We start from the raw sequence: 16,699 nt of genomic DNA on the forward strand, positions 1-16,699 counted from the left end.
TTTTTATTTTGTTTGAATGGATGCATTCATGCTACAACCAATACACTAAGGGCTCAAGTCCAGATCTGGTATAAGCAGGGGAAATTCCATTGACTTCAGCAGAGTTGTGTCAACTTAAACCAAGTCTGCACATAGCCCTGAAACTTTCCTATCTTCTGATGTCCCCCTTTTGTATTCCACTCTGCCACAGTGCTGACCGATGTTGGCACAATCTCTGGTTTCTTTGGCCTGGGAACCATCGGCCAGTAGTAAATTTGGATAATACTTGTTAAGAATGACTGTAGTTTAATGGAACGCACCTGTAATTATCTAATGTCTCCTCTTCCCTCCTGACAATTCAGGTTCCTGATGCGATAAAATCTCAATACCGGTTTCCACCCTCCTTACTTGCACCTGCAGCAATTCGGGATGGTGAGCTCATCTGTAATGGGGTCCCTGAGGAATCCTCACAGAAGCACCTTTTGAACTCTGAGCACTTAGCCAGCCAGTCAGAACAACAAGAGGTAAACGATGGCAAATGTTTTGGCTCTATAGCTTCTCTTTGCTGTGCATTTCAGTTAGATATGATCAAAGTATCTTTCTGAATAGCAAGTCTAGAACATATGTGCAGTGGTGACTGTTTCTTCTCTCTCCTCCCATGACCTGTCACAGCTGTGAAGGGATCCAGCTGCTGGATTGTGTGTTAAGCCTCAAGTCTGAATGGAGCCCATGCAGTGTTCTTATCTCAGCACCTCTAGGCACACTCCTAGGGTACAGTCTTTGCCCCACCACCACCACCAGGTTCCTTTGTTCTGCTGCTGGCACCTTTCCACTCTCCAAATCCCAGCCCCCTACCGACAAGCTGGGGGAAAGGTCTCCCAGCTCCAGCCAACCCTCCTTAGTATAGCTACTGGATGGTCAGAGTACCAACGTTCAAGTCCATTGTCCCCAGACTGGTATCTGTGACCTACAGCTCGTCAGCTGATGGTGGATACCTATATCATGCAAGTTCCCCTCATCGTCACACCTCCCACGCACAGAGAGAAGGCTGTTTCTGACAGAGTCTGGGGGAGAGTGAGGAGGGTATAATGCTTGGAGTGATTTGAGTGTTTACATTTTTTGTCATTTAAATTAAAATATATGGAGATATACCTATCTCCTAGAACTGGAAGGGACCCTGAAGGGTCATAGAGTCCAGCCCCCTGCCTTCACTAGCAGGACCAAGTACTGATTTTGCCCCAGATCCCTTAGTGGCCCCCTCAAGGATTGAACTCACAACCCTGGATTTAGCAGGCCGATTGAGGGGAGGGACAGCTCAGTGGTTTGAGCATTGGCCTGCTAAACCCAGGGATGTGAGTTCAATCCTTGAGGGAGCCACCTAGGGATCTGGGGCAAAAATCAGTACTTGGTCCTGCTAGTGAAGGCAGGGGGCTGGACTCGATGACCCTTCAGGGTCCCTTCCAGTTCTATGGGATGGGCATATATCCATTTATTTTATTGTCATCTGGCAGAGGGAAATTGCTTTCTCCATTTGGTTGTGTAAGGCTGGTGGCGTTAACGAACTTGTATGTTAACATTCATGTTGCTGGGTGGCTTTTGTAAGACTAATGTGAGGACACTCGGAAGCTTTGTATGGGCATATTTTTAATGTCAAATCTAAATGTTATACCTCCTCTGAGTTCACTTGCTGGGTTACAGTATTGTAAGCCACAAATCCCTTTGCAAATAGCGGTCTACGCTGTAAGCCACTCTGTCGTCTGTTACAAGACTGACCAGATGAGCTGGTCCCACAGTGTGAGTGGGGTAAACTTCAGTGGAAGGCAATTGCAGCCTCTGTGTATGTGTGTCTAATGTAGGGACTCCATTCTGTTCTGGAAGTGAAGGATGCATGGTGACGTGCCTTAGGCCAATACCCATCCTTGTTCAGAAAGTGCCTCCCAAGCTGGTAATGTCAGCACGCTGCCTTTGGAAGCCTTGAAGGAATCCTCCCCCAATCCTCATTGTTTAAATAGGTTCTCTGCTCTGTCCCTAAAAAAGCTTCTGTACAGGAAGCCAAAGTATTTCTGCAGTCGGCTCCAGCTTTCTCTACAGTGTCATTTGGCTGGATGCACTCTAAGATTGAGAGAAACCCATTTTATAGAAAGGCCAGTAAGTAGTGTGTGAAAGTGGAATCTGCTTGAATCTTGTAGCAAGATGGAGGTGGAATTTTGGGCATAAGGCAGACTCTCACTGTAACTAGCTTGGATTTGGGCAAAATGTTTCTCTTGAGTACCAACGTGATTGATATATATTATGGAATAGATGCAAGTCCTATGACAGAGGTATAGTGCTCCTAACCACCTGATTTGTATTGCATTTGTATCAGAACAGCTACCATGGCTCCATAATATACCTATATTAAGTTGTCTTGCTGTGGTGGTGAACTGCCTTTCCAGGAGCAGGCAGAGTGATGCCGGGTAAAGTGACCTGCTTGTTTGGGTGGCTGAAGCGGGCATGCTGCGTGAGTGACCAGCCTGTGACACTGACCTACGTTTTCTTTCTGTTTTCAGTGGCTCTGTAGTGTTGTTGCGCTCCAGTGCAGCATTTTGAGACATTTATCTGCTAAGCAGATGCCTTCGCTTTGGGACTCTGAACAGACAGAGAAGGCTGATATTAAGCCTGTTATTGTGGCAGATGGCTCAGTCACCAACCCTTACCAGGCAGCTGACAAGGCACTCACACCTTCCCTTTATTCCGTGTCGTGCACCTCAGGGATTACCACCCAGAATTCCTTGAGCTCTTCTCAATCCCAGCAGTCTTTACCACAGGAAGATGTCAATTGCAGCTCTTGTATGGATAAGTCAAAGAAAGTATCTTCTTGCGGGACTTCTAATGGGCCAACTGCCTCTGAAGTTAAAGTAAATGGTCCTCATTTGTATGGTGTTTCCTCTGAACCTTCGGCACACTTGACTGATTCTCAGAGGCTAATTGGCCCAGGGAATGCAATACCTGGGCTGTCTCATCGGCAAACGTGGGCTAGGCCCCTCACCCCCCCAGCAGCTTGTGGACTTCTGAATCACACCGTTGGAACTGTTGTGAAGACGGAGAACATAGCAGGACCCGTTTCTTGTGCACAAAGGGGTTCTGTGCCAGTCACAAGTATGCCTGCTTCCATACCAAGCTCTTGTGCCAGCCTAGAGACCACCAGCACTTTGCAAAGAAAGAATGTCCAGACGCAGATAGGCCCCCCGCTGACAGCAGAATTGCGATCAGTTGGTTCCCCTTTGACTGCCACAAGGGCTCTTACTCCTCCACAGGCAACAGGAGATGGGATCTCTGCCATCGGATCCACACACAGATTCTGTTCACCAGCACCACCTTCAGGTGAGCATCTGATGGGGAGATCTGGGCCTTCCAGCTGGGAAGTGAGTGTTTAAAAATCTTTCTTTCAGAGCATGAAGTATAGTAACTGCAAGAAGCGAGGCTTGCCGCAGACATGGCACCATGGAAAGAGTTAGGGTTAGGGTTGCCCACAGGTCCTGAAACAGAAATTGGGCCCTGTGCTGGACGTTGCCAGTTGAATGCATCTCTAAAGAGGGGGAGTACTGTGCTGCTTTCTGAAACTGTTGATCCATCAGGGGTTCAGAAGGAACTGGAAATTCTGGAAACGCACGATCATTTCAACTGTTCAGTTGCTGTGTTGCTGTCACCAGGGCCGGCTCCAGGGTTTTGGCCGCCCCAAGCAGCCAAAACAAAAACAAAACAAAACAAAAAAAGTCGCGATCGCGATCTGCGGCGACAATTCGGCGGGAGGTCCTTCGCTCCCAGGCGGAGTGAGGGACCGTCCGCCGAATTGCCGCCAAATACCTGGACGTGCCACCCCTCTCTGGAGCGGCCGCCCCAAGCACCTGCTTGACAAGCCGGTGCCTGGAGCCGGCCCTGGCTGTCACAGTTGCTATTTTGACAACTGTAACAGTACATTTGCTTTAAGAAGATTGCTGGAGTTTCCAAATGGATTACTTCAAATCTCTGCTTTAATGTCTTGTTGGAAGCAGGCACTCAAGGCTGTGAAGATCATAATGTGTGACCCCGTTCGTTTGTTTGCAAAGGCTATATACAAAAAAACCCCAAATCCCGAGGGTTAGTCAGGAAATGCCACAGTTAAGATTTCATGTACAACCTCAGCTCCACCCTGGTTCTTATGAATTACAATAGTCTTCTGTCTGCTTTTTGCACAACCTTCGATGTGTTTAGTGTCTTGTAACTTTGTCCTTCTGGATGTATACCCAAATCATGAAAGTTATTCATAGGACAATTCTGTTTAACACTAGGTTTATATCAAATATAAAGTTTACAACACTAATAGTGAAAGTTTGCTGGCATAATACATGCTGTTCAGTGAGCTTTGTGGTTAACAGCCTCCACCCCGAATTGCACCAGTAATGTCTGTGCTGCTAATTGAAAAAGAAATGTACAATACTGTGGACGCTGACAAATGTACTAAAATGGATTCCTTAGGACCAGATAACATAAAAAATTAATTCAAAGATATGCAGACGCATTATGGCAATGCAAATAGTGAATCTTCTTTTTGAATGGTAGAGCTGTTCAGAAAAATTGCAATTTTTTATAATTGAGGAATGGGATATTTTCTTGTACAGAGAAACAGCTGAATCGGTTTTCCTCAAGCTTCAAAACAAATAAACCAACACCTTCACATTCGTTTAAGCCCAGAAAATGTCATTGTACAACATAAAGATTCAAAAAGCCATGTGCAACTGAAAAGAGGCCATTAAGGACATGTAATAGTCACAATGCAAATTGTAGAGGTGGCGGTGTTCCCAGTACAGCTCTGTGGGGAGGGTTGGGTTCACAGTCCAAGTTTAAGGCCAGAAGGACCACCGGATCATCTAGTCTGACCTTTTCGGTGTCACAAGCCACCCAGCACCTGCACACTAAACCCAGCAACCGAAATGAGAGCCAAGTATTATAGCCCCAGACAGAGAATAGGAGGGGCTGAGGTGCACCAGTGGCTGAGCCCTCCATAGCGGCAGGGAAGTGATTGAGAGATACCCACATAAGTTTGGTTTGTTAAAGTGCTTTCAGGGCACTTAAAAATAAATGAATTATTTTTTTGGAGCTAGTGAGCATCCAAACAGTTAGTACACACAGTGGGGAGAGCGAGCGCTTAGCTGGCTTGAGTATTATCTTAAAAAACTCTGGTATGAGTGACTGACAGATTTTCCTCTGAAGCAGCATTAATGTAAAATATATGCCCATGGCTGCTGACCATCTCAATCACACTGGTGCACAAAGGAGAAAGCAAACACACAGCTGCTGGCTTGGCTGTTGCTTCAGCTGGAAGCACGGGGATGGGGAGGAGGGAAATTTTACCAAGTGGAAAAGGGACCATATTGATATGGAGAAACATTATGTTCAAGCTTCTAAGAGTCCGGCAAAGCATGGATAATCCTGAAAATGCTTCTTAAAGGGATGCTGTCAGGTCAGTTTGGGCCCAAACTTTAGATTTTATAAAATGCAAACCAAAGCCCCACTCAGCTTCCAAGAGAACTTTTCTGTAAAATTAAAAAAATCCTATGATAACAAATGTTGGTGGAATGTAGGTTTCCCCTCCAGTATTTGCTATTCAACTCATGCTGCATTGTGTTAGAGAACAAGTGAACGAGCCTAAACTAAAGAGAAACTGACATTGGAAGTGAAAAATAAATTAGATTTTAATTCTTGGTTCTAGTAACGGAAGGTTATGGGAATCTAGGTAAGGAAAAAGTAATGTCCTTTTTAAACGCCGTTAGTATTTCTCATCTAATTCTAAATAGATTATCAGGGGGAGGCAGGGGATTTGGGTATCTGAGGCATGGGGGCGTAATTTCCTTCACTGCTATGTAGTTCTGAAGCAGACATTTCACAAATGTCACACTATTTTAAGCAGTAGGATTGCAGTTTGTGAATGAGCTAAAGTCACGTGTATGCACATTGCTTCTCTGTTACATTCTCACCACCCAGGAAAGAGCTTTCAGGCTTCCACAGTACATATGGCACTTGTGTTGGCAGTAGCAGATCTCCAAAACAAGTTACAGAAACATTCATTTTGTTTCTGGTTAACAAAACGTTTCTTATCCAAAATTCTGCAAATGTATAAAACCCAACACAGAAAAACTGCTCCCAAGATTTCTCCCCTCTGGGTCCAGTGAGATTTGGGTTTCAGGCTGTCCCCCAAACACCTTACAGCTCTGCTCCACAGGTCGTACTTCCAAGATAACGTGACTTCCCTTCAGCATATGGTAGAGGTGCAGGAGCCCGTGGAAACGGAACTCAGTTCTGCCAGCTAGAACTGCTCTGGGAAAACGTGTGGTACTATTCAGAGCCCCTTTCAGGAGGCGTGGATTACTGGTTGTGAAAGGAGTTACTCCTCTTTTCAAAGCATGGCTACAAGCAAAACGAGCCATTTTGTGCAGTTTGAAAATCAGAAGTATGAGTTGAGGGCTCATCAGTAGCTCAGAGGTGACTGTGCATCTTGACACTTCTCTTCTCTCCCCGTCTCTCTAGATGGTAAGGTCAGTCCCAGCACCGTATCCATAGGAAGCTCTTTAACTGTCCCCTCATCTTTCACTTCAAACTCTGCAGCTATGTTGGACCTCACCAGCTCTGTGAAAGCATTAATGGATGGCAACAGCGGTGAGTAGTCTCTGATCCTTTATCTCAGCCCAGAGTTGCTGTGTATACTGGCCGAGAGGGAAATGTTCCTTTCCTTAAATACGCTGCTAAAGGGGAGAGTGACTTTGGTAAAGGGGGCTGGGGTGTGGATATGTATTACCCTGGGTGAACAAGGGAGTGCCCCATCCCTGTCAAAATCGTGGGTCTTATTCACTTTCACACCTTGGTACTTGGAGTGTTTACCCTCATAAGCTTTGGGGGTGTCTGTCCAGAATGTTGGTGTCCAGACCTGTTGCTCGGTGGAATTCATGTGCTACAGATCCCCAGCTCAGCCATGTCATGATTTTAGCTGTGATCCAAGGACACTTCCCTCACCTTTTCGGAGGCCAGCGAGTGCGTATTCTTTGGGCTGCAGTATTGTTATGGGTTTGCCTTCAGTTACATCTTTCTACAGCTACGTTTTCTGCCTTTGTCCCAGAGACTGGTACATCTTCCTCTCCTTTTGTCCGTGGGATAGCAGGAAACCCGGACTCTCCTCAGGGTGACTTACTGAGAATCCAGAGGACTGCTGTACAGTTCTCAACTTCATTCTCCGTCTGTTGCTTGTGACCCTTCTCTATAGCCTTTCTTGCACTGCCATTTTGACCCTCTTTCCTTTGGCAGAAACCTGGCTGTTTGTCTTGGCCTCCTGTGTTTGCAGCGGGACTCGCACTAGCCACCACGGCTCTGCTTCCTTTGCTCGCTCTTTTACCAGTGACATTGACATTGAGACGGCTTTTGCAGGAGGTGAACTAACTTGTTCACGAGCACAATGCAGATCTTTGCAGGGCCTGAGTAACTGTCCTCCTTGCTGGTTGTCATCAGCAACAGTGATCTGTTTTGAGATTTACTTTTTACACGAATAGAGATTTGTCCGAATTCCCCCTCTTTCTGAACAATTTTAAGTTGAACCTGCCATGAAAGACTGTGACCCTGAAAATGAGAGTGTACCGCACCTAAGGAGTTGTCATTTATCTCTGGGGTAGATCTAGTCAAGCTTTTTTCCAACCGGGTTGTAAATTTGAGTCTCACAAGAAGCACGCCCCATCCCTGCTGCCCAAAAGAGCCTGAAATACACATGGCCTTTCTGTATCTCTGCCCACGTGTAGAGTCTTCAGCTTTTTCCTAGCCAGAAAAACGAACACGTCCCTTTCCTGTCTAGACTGCAGCTCTCCAAGATGACAAGTCTTGCTGTCCAGACATGCTGCTAGGAAAGAGGATGTATTTAGAAAGTAATAGAGCACCCTGCACTTTAGACTCCTGAGGCTGCAGAGTTTTTCCTGACAGAGTTGCTGCTTACAGAAGCAAATGGCAAAATTTAGGAGCAGGACAGTTAAGCCCACAGCAGATCAAATGACGCCCTCTCCGTGAATAACTTACTAATTGCTTTTTATTTATTAACAGAGATTGAGATAAATATGCTGGATGAGAAGCTAATCAAGTTTCTGGCCTTGCAGAGAATACAGCAGCTCTTTCCTTCCAAAGTTCAATCTGTAGCGAGCAGTGTCAGTTCCCATCAGTCGTCTCCTTTGGCAAATCACATTGAAGGTAAGAGCAGCCCTAGAATAGTCTCTTTGCATTGAGCTGTGGTTTTTCTCAGCATACCATGCCATCAGACTGTCATCCAGAGAGATTCTCTCTTTTCTGGTATTTGGGAGACCCCCATTTCATCTCCTTCCTTCCTCTTGCCCCTCCTCTCCGGATACTCTTCGATCAGAAATGTTCCTCCACTTCCCCTTGTTGAGCTTTTGGCAAACGTGGTAGGAAAAGGAGCTTGCTCTCTCCCTGCTGCATCACAGCAACTTGCAGCCATGGATGTTCTGTTTCTGTTATTGTGGTGTTAGGCCAAGTTGCACCAGTCTGATCTAGCAAGGAAGGGAAAGGCCCAGCTGCCTTCTCTGGCATGTTTGCAAGAGGCTCGGGGATCTGGGAAGCAAATGAACAAGTGTGTTTGTTTGAAATCCTGCTGCCTTCTTTTTGGAGCTGGAGAAAACTGGTTTGTGGGCTTGAAAGAGAAACCTAAACGTGAGCTGCAAAAACTGGGGCATACAGTGAGGGTGTTACATTTTAAAATCCATGGATTTCTTCAATCCAAATTGTACAATAGGGACAGAGGTGAGATCTGTGGTAGTGCCCTATTGGCTGTATCACAAACTTGATTTGTCCTTGTCTCAGCTCACCTGGTCATTTCAGGCTGTGGCATTGCAGCACAGATTCTGAATGTCTCTCAGTAACTGTGTCTGTCTTCTAACACTTCTGGAGCTAGTGGCAGCTGTGGGACTGCACAGGGCCAGCACTGGGATTAAATAATGTGGCCAGCAGACACTTGTAGAACTGAATCTCAGATCATTGGCACAGACTATCCTAGGGGAGATCCATGGCTGTGTTCCCTACCTGCTTTGTCTTTTTGACCCATCAAACTTCCCCCTGTGCTAATTTTGACTTTTATTTTGTTTGTTGATGGCGCACTTGAGACAAGCCCCGCTGGCTGATCTGTACTAAGCAGAGCAGCCAAATGTAGAAATGTGTTGGGAACAGTGAAGCTTTTTGGCACGTTCCATGCTGAAGGCTCCACGTAATCCCATGGAGAGTGTTCTTGACATCAGTGGTGAATTCCAGACACAGATTCTAAATGTTTGTTTTTTGACACTCTTTACTCAGTGTGTAATCTGCATGCTTGGTCAGTTTCACATCTTTTCTTGATGTGAAACTGTCCTGGAGATGCATGTGGGGGGGAGTTAGGTTAGACTGCATGTGCGTTTGCATGGACAGGAAGAGGACATGGTGGTTTTAGGTCCAGGTACTGAGCCATTCAAACCTAGACCAGGTTGCCATTTGACTGCTATGTGAGTGACCCTTATGTGAAACAAGATTGTGGTCTGCCTGTTCCAGGTGCAATGGGGATGTGAGCTCTGTGTCCATGTAACCGCTGGTTCTTTGTCGGCAGCCTCGGTAGTAGGAGGGTCCAGGATTGACTGTGCTGTGGAGACTGAACTAAGATTAAACCAGTTGAAGAGGGAATCCTCCCCCGCCCCCACCCTTCCAGCTGTAGGAATTTTAAATTGATCCGTGGAAAAGCTTGTTCTGCATCTGCCTGGTCTTTTCTCAGGGGCTAACTAGCAGCTTTGTCTCTAGGGCTGTCGACTTGGCAGCTTTCGCTAGCTCCAAATTCAGTTTAAAGGGGCACCATCTTAAAGGAACTGGAGGACAATTCAGAAGACGTGTGCTTTAACACTTCACAGTCCTGGAACTGGAAGAGATGAGAGAGGAGAAATAGTCTCTTCCCAGTTTGTTTCCTTTGTCCATGCCCAGTGTCATTTCCCCTGTATAGTCACGTGGCTTGTGCGGGTCTTTCACATAGCAGTGGGGGAGTAGAAAGATGTGACTGTAAAACCACAACAATTGGTCGGGGGTAAGAGCTGAAACTATTTCTGATTTTGTCCAAATTTCAAGTTGATAGTTTCCTTTTTAAAAATGATGCGTGAGCCCCAGACAGCCCAGTAGGGGGAATACTTAAACCCAGTAACTTGATATTACTGTAGGCAATATATTCAGTAGTGTTCAGATCTCCCTTTTGTCTTCCAGTGCAAAGAAAGGAAGTGCAAGCCCGGGCAGTGTTCTATCCCCTGATGGGCACAGGAAGTGCAGTGAACATGTGCTACAGAACCCTCTACATCGGGACAGGTCAGTGCCGTCTCCTAGCTGGGGGCTTGCAGAATCACAATGAAAAAAATCACTTTCCATTTGTTCAGTTTTTATTTTGTTTGCACATAAACAATCCAAGCCATAATGCACTAAAGTCACCCCAGTAGAAGTGAATGCAGCTCTTTGGAGAATGCCATGTTGGGGCCAGTCATTTTATCCTGGGATTTTGGCATTCTGTTTCTCTTTTGTATTATCAGGCAACATGTGCAAGAAAGCTCACTTAGATGGCAGGACACCATGTGACTGGCATGGTTAGGTGCCTGTAGCCCAGATTTGATAGCCATTGTTTTAGGGTGGGAGTATTAACTCTTGATACCACACAGTCTGAGATTTGCCATTAAAAAGTCACAACTTTCCTAGGCTCCCAGAGTCGGTTTCTAACTGGTAACTGCTAAGAAGGGAGATTAATGATCATTTTGGGCATTTGCCACTCTTGCCTCAGCTTGGAGCCCCTAGCACACTGGAAGGGCACAATAATGCCGAAATGGTTTTCCACCTTCCCCTGCTTAATCTTACAGGGGGGAAGTTTCCCTGCAGAAACTTTGTTCTGTGGCTTATCTCAGCACTGTTCACCAAGCCCCCTGACACTTAATTCTCTCGCTCTGTGCTGCCTGGGCCAGCTTTTCTGAATTCAATTGACTTGAGCCCGTATTTTGTCTTCCCGTCCCTTGCAGGAGCTGACATGGATGTGTGCCTTACAAGCTACAGTCACTGTAACTATGTGTCTGGCAAACATGCCTGCATATTCTACGATGAGGTGAGCGCCTGGGCCTTTGCTTTGCCACTTGCTCAGAGTTGGAGATGAAAGCAGCTGTGTGGAGCCTCTTTGTGGGCTGCAGAGTGAGAGCCAGGCTTGTACAAGAGTTAAGGTGGGGTCAGCATTTACTGGTAACCCTCTTTCTGAGACAGAGTTCTGCTGACAAGTTCCCTCGGGGCAAACTCTGGTCTGAGTCTCTGCACGTCCTTAATCTGTTTTCAGTGTCAACCTCATTTTTGAAGCATGGACACCAGAACTGGATACACTAGGCCAGTAGTGGTCTCACTATTGCCATATACAGTGGGAACACCTCCCTACTCCTCCGTATACGTCTATGCTTATACATCCAAGAATCCCTTGAGCCCTCTTAGCCACCGGGTCACACTGGGAGCGCATGTTCAGCCAAGTCCTCTTCAGAGTCACTGCATTCTGAAATTGTTCCCTGTCCTCTACGAGAGGCCTGCGTTCTGTCCCCAGATGTAGGACTTTGCCTTTGGCTGTGTTACACCCGCTGTTCAGATGAGCCTGCCTTGTGCTCTAGATTTGACATGTCCCGGTCATTATTTACTACTACACCGATTTCATCGTCTGTGGACCTTTTCTTCCAGACCATTGCTAAAGTCACGGAATAATGTTGGGCCAAAAGCAGATCCTTGCAGGAGCCCACCAGAAACACCCGAGGGGCGGATAATTCCCTGTTGACAATGACTGAGCTATCCCTGTTAGCTAGGTTTTAGTCCATGTAATGTGGGCTAACAAAACATTGTACTTTTAATGTAATAGCAATTTCATAACTTGATCCTACCCCACCCTGACAAGATCTGATCAGTCCTCATGGCTTCCTTCTCGTGTCATGTCACTCTTCTTCCCCCGCTGTCGGGCTGGGTACTCTCTGCTGGGGTCAGGGACTCACTCACATCTGAGTGTCTCTAGACACACTGGAGGCAGAGTGTTTAATCTCTGGGGCAGTGCCTTGTGGCTGGAGTTAGTGCTCACAGCTGTGCTAATGACCCCCTGTGCAGGGAGGGCTGAGGCCTGCTGTTTCTCCAGCACAGTGAATGTGCTCCGTGGTTTGGGAATGAAGTGTTCACTAGCAGACGCTCCTTTCTGGTTAGACCCCTTGGCAGTGTGGTGAGCAGCACACAGTGGCTAATGTGTGAGGGTCTGTCAGAGGATTAGCAGGTGGGGAATTGGGTCCTGTGCAGTAAAGCATGGTCCCAACGATATGAATCTCTTTCAGAGGATTGATGAGCCATAATTGTGTGAGCAGTTTTCATTTGCTCGTTCTGCATTCTGTGCAAGATCAGCATGCAGAGCATTCTGGGTAACATGCATGCAGCCAGATTCCATGAAGTCTGACTTGCCACTGCCTGAAACGGCCTGTTTAGCTCGGTAGGTCCCTCCGTCTGAGCAGTGCACTGATGGGAAGCAGGAATGCAGTACAGAATGGGGTCTTTGGGCTTTCTGTCCCATTCAGTGGTGCCTGGGTTACATGTTAAGTGTCTCTTCCTTCCTAGAATACAAAACATTACGAGCTGTTGAACTACAGTGAGCATGGGACGACTGTGGACAATGTTCTGTATTCATGTGACTTCTCGGAGAAGACCACGCCCATTCCTCCCAGCAGCATTGTTGCCAAAGTGCAGAGTGTGATCAGTAAGTCTTGGAGGAACGTGTTCCCGACAGGGAGATGGGGCCGGGCCCTGCCCTCGTGCTGCCAGGGGAGCCAGCAGTGGGGGGAGTGGAAACTCCAGTTTGTGCTGAAGGACTAAGTGCAGAAGGAAGGGGTCTCACCAAAGCCCAGACTTGCTCAGCACACACAGTATAACTCTCCCCTCTGAGCCCAGCTGCTTGGGCAGCGAGTGCTTTGAACTGCAAATACCTGCTTCCTCTAATTAGAGTTAATTCCGACTTAGGGGCCTCTCCTGAAAGCCATCAGTTCTGAGCTGGAATCATGGTCTCCTTAGACTTGCTCCATAGATTTGCCTCTGACCAATGTTCCCTCTAATTTTTTCCATCCATGTACATAATAAATTTTGGTATGTGCACCAAGGGGTGCGCAGATGTGCGCCACCAGTAGAAACAAAAAACCTAGATATAATATATATACAGGGAGAGGATATATATAATAAATATATCCATAGGGATAATTACTCCAGCCAGGACAGGTTAGGCGTTGTAGAACTCACTACTCAAAGAATTAAATTTAAGTGTAAGAGAAATAAAAATTATGAAATGCACAGACCAGTCAAAACACTAAAATAACACACTGAGAAAGAAGACAATTACAGAGACTATACGTGCACTGCAGGAAGTACCAAGTAGTAACAACAACAAGGTGTGTGTGTGTGTGTGTGTGTGTGCGCACGTACACACGCTGGCTGCTGGGGAAAGCTGTGTGCTCTCTTTAAGACACTCCCTGAAAGCTCTCCTGCTCTGTCCTGACTGACTCTGAGCCCTGTTGTCTCCCCTCCCCGGCTCTGCAGAGAGGGTGTACGTGGGGAGGAGGGGTGTGTGTGTGCGAGAGAGAGAGACTGTGTGAGCTGGCTGCTGGGGAAATCTCAGAAACCGTGCACTGTCTCTTTAAGAAAGGCACTCCGCCATTCCCCATTCAGACCACAGCAGCTCCCAGTCCTCCTGAGCTAAGTTGTCCCCTCTGCCCTGCTCTGCGGAGATGGGGTACAGGGGGAGGAGGACACCCTAACAGCACCTTCCGCCTCTCTCCCCCTCCACTCCCCAGCTCTGCACAGCCAGCGGGAGGGTCCCGGGAGCAGCTTCAGGACAGAGCAACGTGGGGGGAGGGCACCTGAACACCGCGCAGCTTACAGGGAACACAGTCTCTGACCTGGAAGCAAATGGTCCTGTGGGGGGGCTACACTCCAAGCATCATTCTCCACCTCTGCCCACCTGACCGCGTGCACTTCCCACAGCTGGGCGTACATACAGCTCTCTGCAGCACTGACCCAGGGGCTGGCCGCACTCTGAAGTGGCTGGTGATCATGTGACTGCAGCACTTCATGTTGTATAGAAACAAGCTGCTGCGCTTGAGTGTGACGCTCTCTGGATGGGACACTTGCTGCAGCCTGTTTCTCATTTGCGTTTCTTTTCCAGAATGCCACAAAGGCAGAAAAGAGGACGAGGAGCCGCACGAAGAAGCAGTCGTGATGAATTCCCAGGCACAAGGGCAACGCCGGAAACCCTGCAATTGCAAAGCCAGCAGCTCTAGTTTAATAGGGGGCAGCGGAGCGGGGTGGGAAGGAACAGCCCTGCTCCACCACGGCAGTTACATCAAACTGGGCTGCCTGCAGTTTGTCTTCAGCATCACTGACTTTGCAACCAAACAGCCCAAAGGGGACGCTGCCTTAGTACAAGAGATGGACTTGGAGGAAAAGCTCTCTCTGAAACCCCACCAGGTGCCCGTGCTGCGGTCCAACTCCGTTCCCTAGGAGCTGAGGCAGAGCCGTGGGGGAAGAAAAGCCCTGTCCTTAGACTCCTGCAATGCAAAAATGTACAGACCAAGTTGGGATTTTCTGTCGGCCCAGAAACTGTTCACGTGCCGTTTGCATGAAATGAAGAACGTTTCACTTTTTTAATTATTTTCTTCTTTTGCTCAAGTTTTAGGGGCATTTGCACATATATTTGTACTATACATTTCATTTTAAAAGGAAAGCTGCAGCAAGAGGAGGACGTGTCAGAGCGAGGAGGGGGAGGGGCGGGTGCTGGCTGACTTGGACTCTCTCTGACAGATCGGTCCCATGCAGTTGTAAAATAATCAAAAACTTGTTCTATTTTGTGCCAGTGACAATAGTTTTATATTAAAAGAGAAAAATACAGTTTTCATACAGCAAATCTATACAATATCATTGTTTTATTTAATGTAAAGAAGTGCTATCCTCCCCCCACTTATTTTACCCCACCCTCCCTGCTATGGTTGCACTACAAGTAGCTACTGTGTATTATGGGCAATGAGAAGTGAGTTCTTTTCCTGGTGTCCATCCTATTTTATTTCAAAGAAGGAAAAGTATTGGACTCTGTGTAAATACATCCGTGATGGCATTTTCAATGTTTTAAAGCTGTGTACAGTGCTACATGTGGTATGACGTTGCCTCAAACTGTCTATTGTAGCAAATCGTTTGTCGTAAACCTGTTTGTCTTTTTTGTTCTCTGCCACCTCCCCGCCCTCCAGAACAGCTAGTTCCGATGTACATAGTCATTGTAATGTTTTAGACTTTACAGAAACTTTCCTGTATTCTGTATATAAAAAACAAAATACGTCACCTCCTGCTTTCGACTGTCTGTCCTGACTCTGTACACACAAGCAAGGATCTACAAGAGCATCCCATGGCAAAACCCAACATCTGTGAGAAGGGCTTCCAGGCTGGGCCCCCGGAACAGCCCTGGTCTGCTCCTCCCCACCTGCTCTGCCCCAGGCCTCCAGGATTGGGGTGGCTGGGGACAAAGTGAGCTCCTGAAGAATGGAAGGTTTGAATACAGGGTGTATCTGTGATGGCCCCTGTGGCTCCCCTTTGTACTTGACCACATCAGTGCCATGCACTGGCGGTGTGCATCCCCTCCCCCCGTACAGGGTATGTTCTTAGGGCGGCGTGCTGCACAGCAGACTCGCTCTGTTGGCACTCAAGGTTTGTAGCTATTACAGGGCGGGAGCGGCTTTCCCCTCCCCTCCTGGCTCTCCTGCCCTAGAGCAGCGCTCTGCTGTATTTTTACTGGTTTATACTCGATGTTCTGATCTGGAAATACTAACTCTTTTTGTACAAAGACGTAAGGATTTGCGATCTGTTCCAATGGCATTAAGTCTGTATTAATAAACTCTCATAATACTATTGAAAACAGAGCGAGAACCACACTTGCACCCTTCTTTTTTCCCTCCCACCTGCAGTTTGGGGCTCAGATAGCTTCTCGCCCTCTCCAGACAGGGAACTTTCCTCCTTGGGCAGGTTGTGAGGCCTGGTGTGAAGGGAGCGTTCTCCCATGAGAAGGCTCCTGGGCCATGACTTCACTTGTAGCTCAGGGCTACACCTGTGCTCACCTCCTGAGACCTATGACGGATTGGATTGGCTAATCACTAGCCGTGGAGAACATGCTCATGTGTTGAGTGAGTTCTGGTATTTTGGCAGCAGCCTTTAATGTGTTAGCTTCGGGTTTCTTGTAGTCTTGGGGCGCAAAGTGTTTTAAAACCCTGCATGAATTTAGCCTCTGGTACTGGGAGATGAGGGTTTGTTTAATCATCTTCAGCCATAACCTGGGGCAGGGGTGGGTGATAAGGTAAATGCTAATACTGTCATGCTTTGCTCTGGTATCCTCCAGCCGCTGATCTCAGTGCTTGGCAAACCCCATTTCAGCCAAACAGGCCTCCAGCAGAGGAACTTCTCCTGGAGCTGGTGAATGTTCCTGAGGGAGGTTGGCATATACGCCCATGGGATGCACCCCTTCTACCTGTCCAAATGACCCCCTGAAGCAGCATTTTCTGCCCTCTGTCCTTTACCGCCCCCATTTGTCCCACTTAAAATCATTGGAGGCTGGCCACAACCCCCCTGGAACTGGCTT

General features: G+C 47.4%; 1 protein-coding gene across 1 annotated transcript in view; it reads left to right on the forward strand.

Moving 5' to 3' along the window:
- PHF12 (PHD finger protein 12) overlaps nt 1–15,932 on the forward strand; it is a 44,114-nt gene extending 28,182 nt beyond the window's left edge. The window contains exons 8-15 of the mRNA XM_026656478.2: nt 342–503; nt 2,529–3,342; nt 6,526–6,654; nt 8,077–8,220; nt 10,258–10,356; nt 11,052–11,134; nt 12,652–12,790; nt 14,246–15,932. Of these exons, the coding sequence (XP_026512263.1) occupies nt 342–503; nt 2,529–3,342; nt 6,526–6,654; nt 8,077–8,220; nt 10,258–10,356; nt 11,052–11,134; nt 12,652–12,790; nt 14,246–14,580 (1,905 nt within the window). The 3' untranslated portion in view covers nt 14,581–15,932. The remainder of the gene's footprint in view (nt 1–341; nt 504–2,528; nt 3,343–6,525; nt 6,655–8,076; nt 8,221–10,257; nt 10,357–11,051; nt 11,135–12,651; nt 12,791–14,245) is intronic.
- Nucleotides 15,933–16,699: the final 767 nt, after the last annotated feature.

This window comes from Terrapene carolina, unplaced genomic scaffold, assembly GCF_002925995.2.
Source record: "Terrapene carolina triunguis isolate 2854851 unplaced genomic scaffold, T_m_triunguis-2.0 Scaffold231, whole genome shotgun sequence".
In the NCBI taxonomy this organism is placed as follows: domain Eukaryota; kingdom Metazoa; phylum Chordata; order Testudines; family Emydidae; genus Terrapene; species Terrapene triunguis.